Source organism: Hydra vulgaris, chromosome 11, assembly GCF_038396675.1.
Source record: "Hydra vulgaris chromosome 11, alternate assembly HydraT2T_AEP".
Taxonomy (NCBI): Eukaryota; Metazoa; Cnidaria; class Hydrozoa; order Anthoathecata; family Hydridae; genus Hydra; species Hydra vulgaris.
In genome coordinates, this window is record NC_088930.1 from 2,343,760 (window position 1) to 2,363,601 (window position 19,842).

General features: G+C 27.9%; 2 protein-coding genes across 2 annotated transcripts in view; one reads left to right on the plus strand and one right to left on the minus strand.

The window, feature by feature from the left end:
- The window catches only part of LOC100192297 (acid-sensing ion channel 1), a 102,546-nt gene that overhangs the window by 47,992 nt on the left and 34,712 nt on the right, over positions 1-19,842 (plus strand). The window contains exon 4 of the mRNA XM_065809799.1: positions 3,848-3,995. Within this exon, the coding sequence (XP_065665871.1) occupies positions 3,848-3,995 (148 nt within the window). The remainder of the gene's footprint in view (positions 1-3,847; positions 3,996-19,842) is intronic.
- On the minus strand, positions 11,577-13,704 carry LOC136087196 (uncharacterized). The gene is made up of 6 exons (XM_065809686.1): positions 13,589-13,704; positions 13,302-13,369; positions 12,793-13,150; positions 12,203-12,617; positions 11,887-12,100; positions 11,577-11,722 (listed from the first exon to the last, which is right to left on the minus strand). The coding sequence occupies exons 1-6, from the start codon at positions 13,702-13,704 to the stop codon at positions 11,577-11,579; spliced, it is 1,317 nt and encodes a 438-aa protein (XP_065665758.1).

Here is a 19,842-nt window from a genome sequence, read left to right on the forward strand (position 1 = left end):
TACAGCAAACAGGTTAAAATGAACACACACCTATTATTTTGCTCCACCAAATTTGCAGGTTAAATATATAAATAGGGTATTCCCCTAATAAATTTGTAAGAAATTGGAAATATACTGCTCTCTGTTATAAATAAAATAAGCATAGTTTGTGTAGCAATCAGTTCCTAGATGTCACTTTATAAAATATACTGTAAAATGTCAATTTAAGTGAAATTTATTATTCGCACCTATTATTTTGCTCGCCACTGTATTTTCTACAAAAAAATAAAAAATATATATTCAAATATAACATATATATATATTAATCTATGATAGTTTAAAGACCGGAGTTTTAGTTTAATAGTTTTATGGCATTATAAAATAGGGATGGCTCACATCACAGTAATGTTTGAATTTTGAGCTTAGACTTTTAAATAAACCTTAAGAGGTTTAACTTAAAAAGTCTAACTAGTCGCATGTCAATTTGTGTGTTCTTCACACTCATACTAATAAAAACTTTCATATAAAATGGAAAAAACAGATTTTAAACTTGAAATAACTGATTTTTTTCGACCTTTAATATGTTTGCAGACATATGACTGGTTAGAAATTAAACATATAACTTAAAACTTGTTTGAAAAAGTTGTTTTCTCAGTTTAATGTTTTATCTTCATTGAGAGCAGCACTATTTTATACCAAAATATGGTCCATCAACTATAAAGCAAAATTTTATATATAAACTTAAGTAATTTAAAAAAAATTTAACTTTGTATAATAGGCTATTTTCCTTTTTGGACGAAAACAATCTTCTTTATTGTAACCAGTATGGTTTTCGATCAAATTACTCTACAGAGCATGCACTTATGCAACTAGTTGAAGTAATCAGTGGAGCATCTTCTCATAACAATTTCACTTTAGGTATATTTCTAGATTTTTCAAAAGCGTTCGATACCGTTAACCATCAAACTTTACTAGATAAAATAAAATGTTATGGAATATGCCATACATACCATAAATGGTTTACCAGTTACTTAACTGATAGAAAACAGTTTATATCTCTAAATGACGGTTTTCAGACAAACAAACTTAAAATATTATGTGGGGTTCCACAGGGCTCCTTTTTAGGTCCTCTATTATTCATAATATACGTCAACGATCTATATAAAGCATCAAATACTATGTCTATCATCATGTTTGCAGATGACACTACTTTATTTCATTCTCACAATAACATTATTTCTCTATTTCAAGTTGCAAACAATGAACTAGAACAAATATCAATCTGGCTTAACGCGAACAGCCTATCTTTAAACACTGTTAAAACTAAGTTTTCCTTATTCCATTCTAAACCAAAGTTTCAATATATTCCTAAATCCTTACCAATGCTATATATAAATAACATGGAAATTGAGCGCTCTTTCACAAACAAATTACTTGGTGTCTTAATAGATGAAACTTATCCTGGAGAGATCATATTAAATATATTAGCAATAAAATCTCAAGAAATATTGGTATTTTATATAAAACCTGTCAAATCTTGGACAAATCTACCCTAACTCAGCTATATTTTGCATTCGTACATAGTTATTTCTTGTATGACAATATTGTCTGGGGTAGTACAAACAAATCTAAACTCAAATGTCTCCTCAAACAACAAAATCATGCAGCACGCATTATTTATTTTCAAAATCGCTTCACAAACGCTAAACCTCTTCTAAGAAGTATGAGGGCACTTGATATTTATGAAATAAATGTATTCAAAATCACACAATTTATGTTCCAACATCAGTTTAAAAGAACTCCGAAGGTTTTCGAAAATATTTTTCCTAAAATATCAAACCGATACAACACTCGATCAACCGGAAATTATAAAAAACCTTTCCCTATATCAAAACTTACTAGCTTTGCCATTTCCTATCGTGGCCCAATGCTATGGAACCATTTTACAAGCATGAGTTGTAAACTAAGAGAAGCCAATTCCTCTCAAAAATTCAAAAAGAACACAATTGAACTAATTGTCAATCAAGATTCCTTACTTGATTTTTTCTAACAATAAACTTTTACTATCATTTTTATTATCAAAGGTTACTGATGATAAGATTTTATCTTCTTCAGGTTCTCCAGTCTTGAAACTACTATATATGATAAAGTGTATTTTGCAGCAGGGATATTTGCCTCCCCCCCCAATTATTTTTCAAATAAATAATTTGAAAGAAATTGACTAAAAAAACGACAAAAAAAAAAAATTCTTTAAAACAATTTCGGGGTAGTACTGCCCCCCCCCCCTAATATAATTTTTATTCCCACGGCTCTGAAAAACAGTGTTTTGTTCCTACGGCCCTGAAAAACAATTTGACAAAATAATTGAAATTCAATAATTTTTTTAAATGTCAAAAGCTGAGAAATTTTATCAGTGTTTTAAAAACAATTATTGAAACAACCTTCTTTAATTATCTAATAAACTTCCTGATTTATGCTACTTTTGAATTATTTCATGCTACTTTTTATCTGATATTACCTGAAAACATATATTTGTTATTCAATTTTGAGATTTTATAATTAGTTTAAAAGCCAAAAAAAGTATTATTTAAATTTAATGTGAACAGATTCAGTGGTTAAAACTTTTAACATTTTCTCGAATATTTTTTGGCGATTTTGTGGGTGACTTTTAACTTTCAAGTCAGCCACAAAATCGCCAAAAAATATTCGAGAAAATTTTTTAAAATAGGGTTGATCTGAAAATTGAATTCCACTTTAATAATTTTTTACAAATGTGGAGTACAGTGTATATTCATTATGATGAGATGCTAAAAGTATTATCGTCAATAAAAAAAAATTCACTGAACCAAATTTAATAAAATTATGTTATAAAGTTATTGACTTTTTCTTGCCTTTTTTCGACTTTATCTCGCCTTTTTTCGAAAACTCTTTCTCGCCTTTAACAAAGGCGAGAAAAGATTTAAGCTCAATTTTTTCATAATAAAATATTATTAAATTTGTAAAATTTTAATAATTTCAATAATTTTATAAAATAGTATTAATATTTAATATTTAATATTATATAATATTAATATTTTATATATAATACATAATTTTATATATAATTTATATATACTTTATATATTTGTTATATATATTTTATATATAATATATGATTTTATATGTAGTATATAATTTTATTTATTATATATAAAATTAATAAATTAATATTGTTAATTTATTAATTTAATAAAATTTTATTAATTTTATAAAATTAGTATAATATTCAATAATAGAATATTATTTAACTTGGATTAATTATTCTAACTTAAAAACTTTCCTTTTTTTTTTAAAGTGGTGATTCAACTAATTTCCTTTCTCTAAAAGTATATTTTGTTTGTTTAGTATTTTCAAATAATCAGTAACTTATCCTTATGTCGGAAATCATTTGTAAATGATTAATTACTTGACATAAATAGTTGTGTAAATTTATGAGATTTCATTCTTATTTTTTTCTTACAACACAAGTACTAATGTTTATTCTGTTTTTGTTGTTTATTTTTTTAATGTTCAAGTCTTAGTTTTTTTTTTTTTTTTTTTTTTTTTTTTCATAAATTCAAAATTTTATAATGATTATAATAATTTTTATTACCAGAAAAAGCAGTAACCACAGTTACCAGTAGAAACAGTATTTTGATATTACATATTAGAATCAAAGATATATGATTCTGCTGATTGTCATTAACTCCTATATTATCAGTTTGCTTATTATTTTCCTTTTTTTTGATGTTCTCTGTAACCAATTTGAATTTTTATGTATTGATTATATCATTTTTTTATGTATCATTTTAATTTAAATCATAAAACTAAATATTTGTAAAATCTTTAGGTTATTAACTTGGAAGCTCCTTATAAAACAAAATGTGGTTCCCTGAAGTTAAAATATTTTGATAGTTACTCATTAGACACATGCTGGCTTGAACAACTTACAGATCATGTTCATAGTGTTTGTAAATGCAAAGACTTTTTTATGCCAGGTATTTATAATTATGTTTGTGAATGATATGTGAGATATTTTCTAAACATTTAAATAACATTACCATATTTTTCTAAAAAAATATTATTCAACTTAAATTTCTGTAAATAAATTAGTTAATAAAATTTGGCTCACCTAAATTTTCAAAGTTATTGTTCATTGACAATGTTGTATTATTCTTTAGTATAGCCTTAGTTTTTGTTTGATGCAGCATGTATCTCAGAGTTAATATTTGTTTCAGAAATTGCTGAAGGTTGCTGATTTTACAAAAAAGGGAATTAGTAACTTTAGCTTTAACAAAAATTTTAAAAATATGTTTCTAATTTTGTATTTTTTAATCTCGCCACCAAGAATTTTATAACAGTTACAGCTGTGTAACAAGTTATATAACATAATATGTTTTGACATATATATATATATATATATATATATATATATATATATATATATATATATATATATATATATATATATATATATATATATATATATATATATATATATATATATATATATATTATAAAGTAATATAAAGTTATATAAGCTGTATAACAAGTTAATTCACTTCTAATTCAGTTACAAAAAGTTCTGGAAGATAAAAAAGCCAAGTACTGATTTGCTAATCATAAAACATATTAGGGCTTTGATGAAAAATCAAGCTTATAAGTAAAATAGGATATAAGTGATATTTAGATTTAAGTAATCCCACGTAAAAATGGGACAGTCATTTCATTCACCCCTTGGATTTTCTTTAATTTTTAACCAGTGGTGTGCATTAATGAAACATGAAAAAATGTAAAATTTGAGCTCCCAAATCCAAATATTTTAAAAGTTATGATGTTTTGAAATTCAGCCTAAAATGTTCCTTTTCTTACCATTAATAAATTTTTACCAAATCTGACATTATGGATTTTGTAGTATTTCTTTTTAATTAATAATTTAAGATCTAGTGAAAGAATGTAGCTAAAAATGGGTACCTGACCATTTTTAAGGGTGCTGAATTCAAAAGAATTGAGAAAAAATTTAAATTTAAATTTTTTGGATAGTTATTTTCTGATTATAAAATGGTCAGTCAAATTTTTTGTTCTGTTACCTTGGGTTGCGCTTTCATCAACTCCCCAAGTTGCCCAAGTCTCATGGATTCAATTTTTTTTTCCAAAGAAGTATTTAACTTAGACTATCTTTATAAAAAAGATGGTTTTGGTTTCTTAAAGCATAATAAAGATATGTTATTTTGAAATTTAGGTAAAAAAATCCTCATAAAGGATATGGGGTAATTCCATATAAAATCATCCAAAAAAAACCCATTTTAACATTTTTACGTCTCAGAATTTGTTTATTTTTACCTCACTGGAAGTCCATATTAAAAAGATAATAACTGCGAAAATTGTCAGTGAATTAAATAATTCTGACTCAAAGTTTTTTGTGGCGACTACAAAGCAACTTTTACATATAGTATCTTCATAATGGCTTGGGGAAATTTCCTAAAATTTGGTACCCCAATAGATTTTTACTTGTGGAATCCAAAAATATCACCCTCAAGACTCGATTGTCTCAGGAAAGGCTTTGTTCATCCAATTTTGTTCAAAGTTATTGACTTGTAAATTAATAATTTTTGGAGGTAAAATGAAGGCTGTGGCCCAAAATCCTGAATAAAAAAAGTTTAATTGTATAGGATTATTTTATCTCTTTGTATCATACATACTAAAAAAAATTAGATTCATCGATATCTTTATGGGATTATTTAGTAGATTAATACTAATATAATATGTAAAATAGGTAAATAAAATTATAACAAAATTATTTTAATGTATTTAATTTTTTTTTTTTTTTTGTAACCAACTGCTTATATTCTCCAAATCTGAATCAGATATGTTGTACATACAACCTAATATTGTTGTGAGTGTAGAAATTAGGCACATAACTTCAGAATTGAGCACCCAGCTCTTGTCATTTCTCATTAGCCAAAAGAAGTTTTTACCTGGTGCATGCGGATGCATGAATCTTTTATATCAAGCTCTCTTATTCATCAATCCCTACCCACCAAAATCCATCATAAAAATATGCAATATAATCCATTTTTTTAATGTTTAATGAAATCACTTTATTATGTTTGCTTTTTGGAATGATATCAAATATTTCAATACATGTATCAATACTTGTTTTTTTATAACTTATGGTGTTTGAAGCAATTGGAATGTGTTTGGTCGTTTTCATCTTCAGTAAATAATTTAAAACAAATTCCATTTATCTTAGCTTTTTAAAAAGAGCACATTAAATTAACATCTAAATCTGCCCAGTAGTTATTTGTTTTAGACTTTCATGATGTGCTACTTTTTTAACAGTCCCACCAATACCATCACAGGGGGATTTACCATGATTGATAGCAAAAAATACCCATTCAGCATTTAAATCAAAGTCTTTACTGTGATGACAAAGATTGATAACGTTTTAAATTTTTTTAAATTGTGCTGCACAACCATCGGAAAATTATTTCACACTTGATACATCAAATCGATTTTCTTTGATATATTTTGTAATATCTTCCTGAATCTTGTAAATAAATCCTGTGTCATGATCAACATCTTCTGAAAAGAAGCGAAAAGACTTGTGTTTGAAAACTTTTTTTCTCTATATAAAAAAGTACAATTGTAAAAGTGACTATTGACTTTGGCTCTAGTAATAACTTTGAACCTCATCCTGAACAACATATTGATAACTTTCAGCAAATTCTCCTAAAATTAAGCATTCATTTCGGTTAAGATTTTCTTTACAGTTTTTCAAGTATCTACTTTGTACTTTTGCAATATATGAATGAGTGGTAAGGTTGTCAATGCTGTCACATAATAAACCATTAAATTCATATAGTGGCAAAGATTGTAGTAGTAGTGTTGTACGATCAGTACTCTGCCATTGCTTGAATGCATGGTCCATAAACTTCTGCACTAAAAATTTTTTTAATGCTTTAATACCAGGGTATTGGCTACATCAATGCAACATACATTCTACATTTTCAAGTGAACAAACAATCAATGCCATGAAATCTTTATAACTTTTATTCCACCTTATGATATAAATAAGAAATTTTGTATTTTGGTGATGTATACATACACATACATTGTGAGTACCTGACGCATTAGTTGTAATGCACCATTTAGGTTTAAGCATATAAAACTTTGACAAACTGACTTACACCTAGAGTTGCAAAAAAAAACCGTTTTTTTTTAATTGTGTTTTTTTTGCAAAAAAAACATGTTTTTTTTGTGTTTTTTGTGTTTTTTATAGTTTTTTTTGTTTTTTTAGATTAAAAAAATTATTTACTTTTATTTAATTTCTATTTCTATTATAAATGTAATACAATATATAATAGTAACATGATATATGGGGCATTCCACGTCAAGTGGAACCACCCATCTGACATCACTGACTCGGATTTTGATGAAAATTGGCTCACATGTTGGGCATATGGACAGAAGAAAAATATGTAAATTTTTTTGACTTAGGTCAATTATTTTCTGAGATATGACCTTTCAAAGTTTTGACCTTTTCACTTGACCTTGGTTATTTAAAACGTCATAACTTTTATGCTATTATACTTAGGAAGTTGATTTTGGTGGCAAACAGAAGCTCTTGCATAGACAAATAACTTTGTGTCTATACAAAAAAGTGATAAGTTCAATAAAAAAAAAGTTATTGGTCATTTGGTCATTTGACCTTTGACCCTGGTCAATGGCAAAGGTCAAAAGTCATAATTTTTTTTTTACAGATTGCTTTTTTTATTGTGGATGTCCCATGAAAAAATCTTTTTGGGATTCCCATAAACAGCTTTGGGAATAATATTAAAGTATAAGTAGGTTCTAAAAATTTAATATTTAAATACCTTAAAATTATACAGTATTTTAAGGTAATTTATTGAGTGTAGGCCCTAGGTTATATAATAGCTACCATATACCAATATACTATGATTTGGTGATACTTGGCCCATATATATATATATATATATATATATATATATATATATATATATATATATATATATATATATATATATATATATATATATATATTAATATATATATATATATATATATATATATATATATATATATATATATATATATATATATTAATATATATTAATATATATTAATATATAAGTAACAAAAAGGCTTTATTTAGCAGTTTTAGCTACATGGCAGTACAGTACGGAATGCAGTATAATATTTAAACCATTACCATTGCAATACATATTTGCTAATAATAAATTAAAAAAGCTATAATAGTTAACGATGATGCAAGTTAAGTGCTTTGGTTGCTCCTTCAGACTCTTTAGAAGTAATGAAGTATGACCAACCAGTTGTAGTTTTGGGTTCAACTGCTAGCAAAAGATCATTCAGATCAATGGTAAAAATATTTGGAGGATCTCTGAAGGAGAAAAGTTGACTTGAACCATGAGGGTGAAGAAAGTTAATGGTTACTTCTCTTTTTTCTGGATTGCTTTCCAACACACAACCTATCCACCAATGTTCATCATACTCTACAACCATGTAACCAGTAATTGAACTGAAGTTGAGCTGGCTAACATTCTGTGACGTAATTTTTTCAATTCTAGACACAGAACTGGAACTATAATCTTGTACTTGAAGTTCATTCGTGGATAATAGTTTGAAGCAATGAAGTTTTTGGGTAACAGGAATCGTTTTAGCATTCGGAAATCTTTCCTTTAATATTGTGGATTCAATTTGCCAATCATTTGCAGTGAGGTATTCAAAGGAAATGCCATGGATATTTCTTTAGCAAAAGTATATAAATGATAAGTGGTCATTATTTGGTCATGGTATGGACGTTGTAAGTTTGCTTTTGCCGCTTTACGTTTAACAGTTCCTCCAACTCCATCACAAGGGCCCTTACCATGACTTGTGGCAAAGAAATGCCATTTGGCTGGAATACCAAAATCCTCTTTGTGATAACACAGATTTATGAAATTCTTGCAGTTTTTGTTTTGTGCTGCACAGCCATCACTAAAATATGCTATTTTTAATACCTCAAATTTCACTTTTAAAAAATTAATTAGTTTACGCTGAAAAAGATAAACTGCAATTGTGTCATGAGTATTACATTCCAAAAGCAGCACATAACTTCCATGACATAAATTTCCTTCATATTTATAATAAAAAACAAAAGGATGTAAAGTTGCTTGATTATTTGTCCAATGATATCCCTGTGCTACATCTTGTATAATAAATGCATAATTTTCTGAAAAATCACCGATAACCAGAAATTCTCCATCTGATAAATTGTTTTTCTTCCAGTCTAAATATTTTGCCTGCTCTTGAGCAATAAAATCATGCCTAGTAAGTGTTTTCAAACTCCCTAAAAATCTTTCAATAAATTCATCAGTAGACTGTATAAAGGTTTGAAGCTGGGACCTATTTGTTGTAGTCCACTGTTTATACTCAATTTCTTCAACTCCTTTAATTTCAAAGCATTGCAACAGCCGTTCCTTTAGCATAGCAACTCCAGGGCAATTTTTACACTCGCCTAGCGGACATGCTGGCAATAAGGATTGCATTGGATTTTTGCCAAAGCATGTTTGTAGTTCTTAATAGGGGTTTCTAGTTTATCTTCTAGTTGTAAATCATCCATATGTGATCCGACTATCATGAGTTTAACATTTTGATGAATGGTACATACACACACAGTGAGTACCACTTGCTCCTGCAAAGACACATTCTTTTGGACGTAGCTCTGCAAACTTCGAAAACCCAATTCTGATATTTGGATACTTTTCTGAAAATAATTGATAAAGTTCCTTCAAATTACTTAAAACTAATCTTTTCTGAATATGTTTTCTTTCCCCATTTTCTATAACAGATAGAAAATCTTTTTTTCCTGGCATTACACGGCTAACAGTGTCAGAGTAATAAAACTCTTTTACCATATCTTTCACATGTGCAGGTAGTGATTTCCCTTTTTTTGGGTTAGGAGTTGATAAAACACCTTTGGTTATTAAAACTTCTTTTGCTTGAGATACAAGTCGATGCGAACAATTAAATTCTCTCATCACTTTTCGATTACTCCATTGAGCAACAAATATTGTCAAAATCATGATCTTTTCACTCTTACTTTGTGTTGATTTATACTTATCCTGAAGCACTTTAACAATGTCATCAGCACATGTGTTGGAAACTTTTTTTTTAGTTGCTTCGTATTCATCATCCTCTAAAGAATTAATAGCATCTGAATTAGTGGATAAAAGGTCTAACTTCTTTTTTACAAGTTTTTTAAGCTTTTTCTTTTTCTCCGGAATATAACTTTTAACAGTTTGTAACTTGTGTTTATCCAAGGGTGGCTCACCCAATAACGACAAGGATTTATTATAAATAGAAATTTCTACTTCCTGGCACTGATAATTTTCATCTCCCTTGTCACTACAAATATCTTGAGATCTGGAACTGCCTTGAGAATCTGACTCTGTTTTACAATCTGTAGAATTTTTATCATCACATAATCCTATTTCGGAAGGTAAGCCAGTGATCTTCTTTCGGCAAGTATCACATAATTTTGCTCCAGCCATAAGTTTTGAGGGATACATAGCTACTTGCCGACTAGTAGCTACCCTCAAGGTTTTATATTGTTTTTTCTTATGGTGTTGGAAAGGATCATAACAATAGTGTTGTCTCTTCTTTAACTCTTTTACTTGTGCTTGAAATGCCATTTTTAATCTAAATTTAATTTGAAAGTTGCTAAAAACTAATTCCTAAGTTGTCTTTTGATGACTAATTCAATGGAAATGAATTGATTATTTTAATATAAATATATATAGCTTTAAGCCTCATATAATTTAATACTGACTTAGTATGTATTTATAGTACTAGTAATTAAATTACAACCCAGAAAATAAAAGAAAAAAAAGGAAATAGTTAGTAATATATATTTACAATAGGCTATTTACAGAAAATGACCTCAAAATATCGCATTTGTAAGGCCGATAAATATTAAATTTTTAGAACCTACTTATACTTTAATATTACTCCCAAAGCTGTTTATGGGAATCCCAAAAAGATTTTTTCATGGGACATCCACAATAAAAAAAGCAATCTGTAAAAAAAAAATTATGGCTTTTGACCTTTGCCATCGACCAGGGTCAAAGGTCAAATGACCAAATGACCAATAACTTTTTTTTTATTGAACTTATCACTTTTTTGTATAGACACAAAGTTATTTGTCCATGCAAGAGCTTCTGTTTGCCACCAAAATCAACTTCCTAAGTATAATAGCATAAAAGTTATGACGTTTTAAATAACCAAGGTCAAGTGAAAAGGTCAAAACTTTGAAAGGTCATATCTCAGAAAATAATTGACCTAAGTCAAAAAAATTTACATGCTTTTCTTCTGTCCATATGCCCAACATGTGAGCCAATTTTCATCAAAATCCAAGTCGGTGATGTTGAATTTGACCAAAAAGTGGTTCCACTTGACGTGGAAAGCCCCATATGATAAATATATAGTTCATCACTTGAAAAATTTATTTTTAATTAACAAAAAACTCTGTTTTTTGTTAATTAAAAATTTATTTTTAATTAACAAAAAACGCTTTCTTGTTCATTAAGGTCTTCTATTGTAAAGTCAAATCCGTATTCTTCAGAGTCACTTGATACCTCTGACTCTAAACTCTGTGAAGTACCATTTTCCAGAAAAAATTCTTGGCTTTGACTTGTTGATGATTCTGCATTACATTTTAGATTTTTGAGTTGTAAATTATGTGATATAAATACTAATTTTGAAGCTCTGTCATTTGTTAATCTATTCCGTTTTTGATTGTGGATCCAAGATTGTCTACTAAATGATCTTTCGACTGCAGCACTTGTTGGTGGAAGTAATAAATTTTACTTGCAATATTTGATAGTATTGGAGCACAAGAACAACATATTCCCTTCCACCAACTTACAGGAGATGAATGTTTTACTGAAGCCCATATAAAAGGTTTTGCAAAAAGTCCTTTGTTTGATCTATAATCAGCTATCTCACCCAAAATTTTGTCATCACATTCTTTAATAGAAGAATCCATTATTCCTAATTTATGTAGCGTTTCAATGGCATCAATCTAAAGAAGATATTTTAAATAAGGCATCTTAATTCATTTTAAATATAATTTCCTTTTTTTTTCAATTAATTTAAATGAGGATTAAATTCTGAAAATACTCACCATTTCATCTCCAGAGATATGACATCCTTTATAACGTGGATCCACTAAATTTGCAGCAAGATGAATGTTTCGAATGTGAAATAACCTTCTTTTGGCAATTATTTCCATCATAGCATTTTCCTCGCTTTTTAGAATTGGACTGCAAAGGATATTGTCCTGAAAAGACTTTTCTAAATCTGAAAATGTTTTTGCAACAATGGAGAGACTTAATTTATCTCCTTCAATTGCTGCAATGGCTATGGCTATTGGTTTTAATAACTTGATAAACCCACCCACTTTATCCCAGAACACCTCTGACAACAATAGGTTTTGAATAGGCTTAGCAAAAGATTTTGCTTCATTGTCAATAGCTAATCCCCGTAGTGCTAATCTGTTGTTATGAAGACTTTCCATACAATGTATAATTGAAGCCCATCTGAAGAATATATTTATTTATAATTAAATGTTTATTTGCCTAATGTCATTTCCATACTAAGTATTATGATTTATAATGTAATATAAATTTTTTAAAAATTTATAATAATACTTTTTATGTTTTATTTTTTATGTTTTTATGTTTAATTTTATTATAAAATTAATTTTTAATAAACCTAGTTGTTACTGGAAGCTTTAGTGATTGTTGAATGATTTGTCCTGATTTCTGCTGATGTTGTTTTAACAAAGCTGATAAAATTTGAGAGTTCTTTATCCCTTTTACCACCATTGTGCAATTTCTTTGGGAATCTGCTATTGATTTCAAGTTACTCGCATCAGTAAAAACTAAATTTAAGGTATGTGCCAGGCATCCATAAGGATATATGTGAGGAAATTCAGTAACTATTAGTTGCCATGCTTTTTTCATATTGGCTGCATTATCAGTACAAACACCAAGAACTTTCATAGGTCCAACATCGCATATTATTTTTTTAACTATATTTGCCATATATTCGCCAGTATGACTTTCTGCGCCTAAATAAAGAGTTATACGTTTAATAATTATAATAAACTATAAAAATTTAAAAATTTTTGAAAAACTTTACAACTTTGGAGAATATAAAATAAAACTTGCTATCTGACAATTCTGAAGACATGATAACTAAAATTAATCTAAAAAGACTACCTGTTTCTATGCTGGTCCAAAATATAGGTTGAGGTACCGTTACAACAAAATTAATGATTCCTTCATTTCTGTAAATAGTAAAATCTATCTTTATTACTGATTTTTATTATTTATGAATTATACACATGAAGTTAGAATGCACCTAAATTATATATGTGTAGCTTACATTGTTACATAATTTTGTTATATAACGTTTAAAAGTATCTAGGTATTGGATACTTCTATACTAGTGCACAAATCAGAACGTAGATAAATAGTCCTACTATTTTAAATCATATTTTCCTTGCCTGATATTGCTCCACCCATCACACAAAATCGCTACACTTAAAGCAGTTCCCACAAGTTCTTTAACGGTAGTTGAGGTTTCATTATAAACCCTTTCAAGTAGGGAATTAGACAACATATCACGGTTAGGTAATTTAAATGCAGGTCTCAATTTTGCAAAGCTGTCTATCCATAGTTTATTTTCAATAACTCTTAATGAGCACCCAGTACCATAGACAGCGCGTGCTAAATCCATTTGCGATTCATCCTGTAAAAACATGAAATTTACAAAAATTGTTATTACAAAAATTACTTATGTACTAAATAAAGTTTGCTAAATATTTGAAAGTATTAAATATTCTAAATATAATTCTTACTATTTGTTCATTAGTCATTTTGTCCGAGAAAATGTAGGATGCAATTTTATTTTTCTGAGGTGTGAATGGAACTCTTGTTGAAGAATGCAATCGTTTCAAGGGAGGCTTATCTGAATTGGTTTCATTTGACTTACAGTCTCCAAACTTAGGGGTTGTAGACCTACTTTGGTTTCCACAACAGCTTGGGGTTCGAAAGAAGGACTCAATTGGAATTTGCAATATAGCAGATGATAAACATATTTTTTCCTTTTTTTCCATACATTGAATAGGTAAGTTTTCAGGAATATCTTCTTCCATCATTAGTTCAGTTTGAACTTTCTTTTGTTTAAAAGGCATATCGTTCAAATATTTGTTTTTTATTTGATCTCCACATTTCATACATTTTGCAATGTGCTCGGTCATTCGAGCGCCATTTTTTGATAGTTTTAAGCTGCAAAATTTGCATATAACTTGTTGAATTTTAGAACCTCCAGATTCTAAAGGTGCCTCATTGAACAATGTAACTACAAAACATTTCTTTCTGCCTGGCATTTTTTTTTTAGATTTCTTTTTTTTTTTAAATAAATATAAACAATATTTTTAAAATTGTTTAATATTAAGTTTTTTTCATTAGTTATACAAACTTAGTTATTGTGTTATTTTTATTTACTTGAATACTTTTTGAATAAATAAAATTTTAGCTATCTAATTGCAATTTGAATAAACATTTGAAAAAAATGATTTAAATTTTCTAAACTCAAATGAATCCAAGATAAAAAAACTTATAAAAAACAAAATTAAATCTTCAAAATAAACCAAACTATTTCAATTTTAAATTCCAATAATTAAAACTAGTTAAAATTTCAATTTTAAACTCTGTTTAAAATTGAAATATATAAAATAAAGAAATAAACTATTAAAATTTTACAAAAGTAATAAACAAAAGTAAATAAAACATTAAAGTAAATTTTATATAACTGTTGGTTAATTTTTGTATTTTGCAATGCAGTGATATTTCATTCATTTTTATAAATGAAATAACACTGCTGAAATAACATTTTTATTTCATTCATTCAGTAGTGTTATACTTACAATTAACTAGTAGCTACTAGTATAGTTTTTTTGAGATATATTAAAAAAATTACTTAATTTTTTTTTTATATTTAATACTGTTTTTTTTTTAAATATGCATTTTATTTAATAGAAAACATTCATATTTTGAAGGTTTAATGCCTCTGAAACTGTTTCAAGTATTATTAATATCTTAAATTTAATAAATACTAAAAAAATAAAAAATAAAAAAAACTATAAAAAACAGTTTTTAAGAAGAAAAAAACCGTTTTTTTTGGGTTGCAACTCTATAATTTTGTAAGAATTATTATATAGGGTAAAATACATTACATTTAATAAAAAACATGTATATTTGAAGGTTTACTGACACTGTAACTTTTTAAAGGATAATTGATATATAAAATTTAATGGACACCTAAAAAAAACAAAAAAAGCCATTAAAAACATGTTTTTAGGACAGGCCTGTTTTTTTTGCAAAAAAAACGTGTTTTTTATAAAAAAAACGTGCATGTTTTTTTTGAGTTGCAACTCTAGTTACACCTTATGGTGATAAGAGTCAGTCTGTGAAATTTTTTTTTTATTTCATACATTAAAATGTCTAGATCATGGTCATTGTTAATGTTTTTGTTTGAAACAGAGCTTTTTATTTCTGCTGTTAAAAAGTTTCTTTAATACTATATGCTAATGAGACCATTTTGCAACTCTGTCAATAGTGTTCTCAAACTTTTGCTTTGCTGCAGGCAATTTGCTGTGTTTTAAAAGACTTTTTAGTTTGACTGGTGAAATTCCAAGCAATTCTATAGTGGTATCTAACTTAATTTTTTTCTCACTTTTTGATTCCCATTTCTCCTGTGATTTTAAATCTTCATCTGTTTCTACTGCTTTTTTGCAACATTTACTGCAGAATTTCCAACCTATGGTTACATTAACATTATTTTCTTGCAAAAATTTTGCCAAGTCTAGGGAAATCTTTATATTACCTAAGAAACAAATTTAGTTTTGAGTTTTTAAAATAACTAAATATATAAAAAATTTTATAAATAATAAAATACTTTTCTTTTAATTTCCATATCAATTCTGTTGTAATTAATGTTAGATTACTTTTTATAGCAATTTTTTTACTTTCCTTGTGTGTTCCAAAAGCATTGCAACACTTTGTAATTTTTCTCTCAAAATATTTTCTGTAGAATTTCTGTAGAATTGTTTTTCACTATAAAGATCTTTATAATAGAACAAAACCTTGTTTTTTAGAAAATCCAGTTTTGTGGCAATGAATGTTAAGACTTTTTCCAATGTCACATTTTTCCATATTAAATATGTTTTTTATTTATAAAATTACCTGCCAAAAAAATACAAAAACAATAAAATTCACAATCATTCTTTAAGAAAATATAAACAAGTAAAGAACAACCTTTAAAAATAACAAAACAAAACTTTTGCTTGTTTTTGATATTCACCTATTTGAATTGAAATAATGAAAAAAAAATGTTTTTCAAACTTAAACTAAAAAAAAATGATGTTTTTAAATTAAGTTTTGATAATTATTTATTATTATATCATTTTATGCATTAAAAAAAAAAAAAATCCAGGGTGATTGGGGGAAAAAGCAGGGGGCAGAGTTGGTCAGAGGCCGCCTGGCCCTCCCTTGGCCAATAATTATAAACATCCTAAACTAGTCAATAAATAACACTATTTGATGTTTTATTCGAATGTTTTAAAAAACATTTCAATACAAAATTTAAATTTTTCTAAAAGACACAATTTTTAAACGCAAATTTTGATCAAGTATTAGAGAGACAATTGATGAATCTAATTTTTTTAGTATGTATGATACATAGAGATAAAATAATCCTATACAATTAAACTTTTTATTCAGGATTTTGGGCCACAGTCTTCATTTACCTCCAAAAATCATTTACAAGTCAATAATTTTGAACAAAATTGGATGAACAAAGCATTTCCTGAGACAATCGAGTCTTGAGGGTGCTATTTTTGGATTCCACAAGTGAAAATCTATTGGGGTACCAAATTTTAGGAAATTTCCCCAAGCCATTATGAAGATACTATATGTAAAAGTTGCTTTGTAGTCGCCTCAGATAATTACTAAAATGCTCATCATATTATCGCCTCAGATAATTACTAAAAGTCAGCATTATTTTAACTGACAATATCTCTGGAACCCATGTGTATTTTTAACTAGAATTTTCGCAGTTATTATTTTTTTAATATGGACTGCAAGTGAGGTAAAAATGAAAAAGTTCTGAGACGTAAGGGTGTCATGCTCTTGATGATTTTATATGGAATGACCCTATAAAAATTAGTACCTAACCATTTTTAAAGGTGTTGATTACTAAGATGAAGACATAAGAAAACCCAATTCCTAATATTTGAGAACAATTTTTTAATTTTTAAATATATAAATATTCAAATTTTTTGTTTCGTAACCATGGTTTACATTTCTCTTATTTCTGTAGTTGCCTTACTCTAAATGTGAAATAAGAGGTCTTAGAAAAGTTTAGGTCTCTAAAAGAAAATAAAAAAATTATATTGCTTTGCATAACTTGCATATTTATAATTAGTATTTTCAAAAGTATGCATGGAAATATAATTTCATTATTTATTAGTTATAATAATTTAACTTAACATTATTACTTAATGTCTAATAATTAAGTTTTGTTTCAAAATATTGGTTGCATGCTCAAATGTTGTGTTAAAAAAAAAGAAAAACTAAATTGCCTATTTTTTTTAAATATAGTAAAAAACCTGCTTTATTGAAAAAAGCTCAAAAACAGAAAAAAAACTTTCACTGACAAGATAAAAGCTTTTCAAATAGAGTTTCATCATCTTTTGAGATGTGGTACTGATGCCCAGAAGATGTTAACGGTATTTTAACAGGAGAAATGACATTCATTCTTGGCAGCCAGCAATTATCATCCTGCTTTGGCCAGTAGTACGACCGACTTGGATAATGGGGATGCATAAACTTTACCATAAAATCATCATTCTTTTTATCAACTTCAGTAACCATACCAAGCCAGTAAAATTCATCATATTTACAAAAGTAGGTATTGTGACATCATAACATAGTCAATTTTAATAGTTTCATATTTTTGTTTATTGAGGAAATCAAATGTTAGAGCAAAATCATTATCATCTTATACCCTTTTTATATTTATAATTGAATGAAAAGAAGATATAAATTGTTGAAAACTTCTTGTCCCAGGAATAGTGGTTACTATTAAAAGTCTATCAGTTTGTTTCTTACTAGTTCCATTTCTTCAGCTGTGACGTACACAAACATAATCCCACTGATTGACTTTTGACAGTATTCAAACATTGCTTGAGAAGACAGTATTTGACCTGTGGTTGGACTTTGCAAGCTAGCAGTTGCGACAAGCCTTTTAACAGTGCCACCTATTCCATCGCATGAAGATTTGCCATGGCTTGTTGCGAAGAAATTCCAAATGCAACAAACAGAAAAATCTTGAGCATGGTGACATAAACTGTTAAAATGTTTGCAGTTTTTATACTGCTCTGCACAGCCATCCGAAAAATAATGAATTTTTGTTAATGTGGGACAAAGATGGGTTTTAATATGATTAATGGTTTTATACATAACTTTATTGATAAATCCAACATCATGATTCAAATCATCTCAAATTGCACAAAAAAAAGATATTTTACTTTCTTGTAGTATAATTTCATTTTCTTGAGGTAGATGACAATTGGATGGAGAGCATTGATTCTTGCTCCAATGGTAATTCTGCATCTCTTTTTGTACTACAGAAGTCATCAATACTAATTGTTTCTTTGAGAAAATTACAATCTAGCTTCAGATAGCTAGATTGTGATTTTGCTATAAATGAATGAGAAGTAATTTTATCAAGTTTTTCACAAAGGAGCTCTATGAATTCATTTAATGGAAGTTTTATTGTTAGTAGTTCAGTTCTATCTGTCGTTGTCCACTGTTTGAAATCCACTGACTGTTTATTTTCATCACTGTCATATTGCTCTTTTGGATCATCATTTTGTATGAGGTACTGCTGGAAATAATTTTGGGCAGCTTGTATGCCAGGACAACTATTGCATCGGTGAATCATGCACTCTTTCAATTTTATGCTGCAAACAATCTTTTCAATGATTTCATGGTAAGATGTTTTAAGGCCTACAGCACTCAACATTAGTTTAACATTTTGGTGTATTATACACCCACAAACAGAATGAGTACCTTTTGGACCAGCAAGAAGCACCATTTTGGCCAAAGACTGCAAAGTTTAGAAAATCTAATTTACAGTCTTTTTTTCCTGGAATTTGCCTTGAATACTCATCGTCACAGTTAAAAATCCTTACAAGTTCTATATTATCTTTGCTGATTTGACGCCGTTCAACCACATCAGAGTATGGTATGATGCAATTTTGGTCGCGTAAAAATTTTACATTTTAAATTTTGTGTTTGGAAACTGAAAACTCTGCTTTTCTGATAGACCAAGATTTTTGGGTCAATGTCAAAATTTGAAGTTGCTGCCTTCTGTTAGGACCTTTTTAGTTTTTCTTTCATGCATTTAACTAGAAAGTCTAAATCGCCAGCTTTAGTTTGAATTTCCTTTAGAACTTCATTGTTGTTTAATGTAACTTTAATGCTCGTCAAGGTTCGTGTTTCGGAGCTATAGAGTTAAGAGAGGGTTATTAACCACTAATAAGTAGCCTCCTCATCTGTAGTGGCCTTCTCAGCCTTGAGGAGGTAAATAAAAAAATAAAAAAAAAACTAAATCAGTTTGTGACATCCAGAGCTGTTGTAAGTTTCTTAATGAATTCTTCTTAAAATTGCCTTATCTTTCTCTTTTCAAGTG

Coding starts and splice junctions, on each gene's coding strand:
- LOC136087196 (XM_065809686.1), bottom strand. CDS start 13,704: ATGTTGTCTAATTCCCTACTTGAAAGGGTTTATAATGAAACCTCAACT. Junction 13,151..13,301: donor TTGGACCAGCATAGAAACAG/GTAGTCTTTTTA, acceptor CTCTTTATTTAG/GCGCAGAAAGTCATACTGGC. Junction 12,618..12,792: donor AAGCTTCCAGTAACAACTAG/GTTTATTAAAAA, acceptor TATATTCTTCAG/ATGGGCTTCAATTATACATT.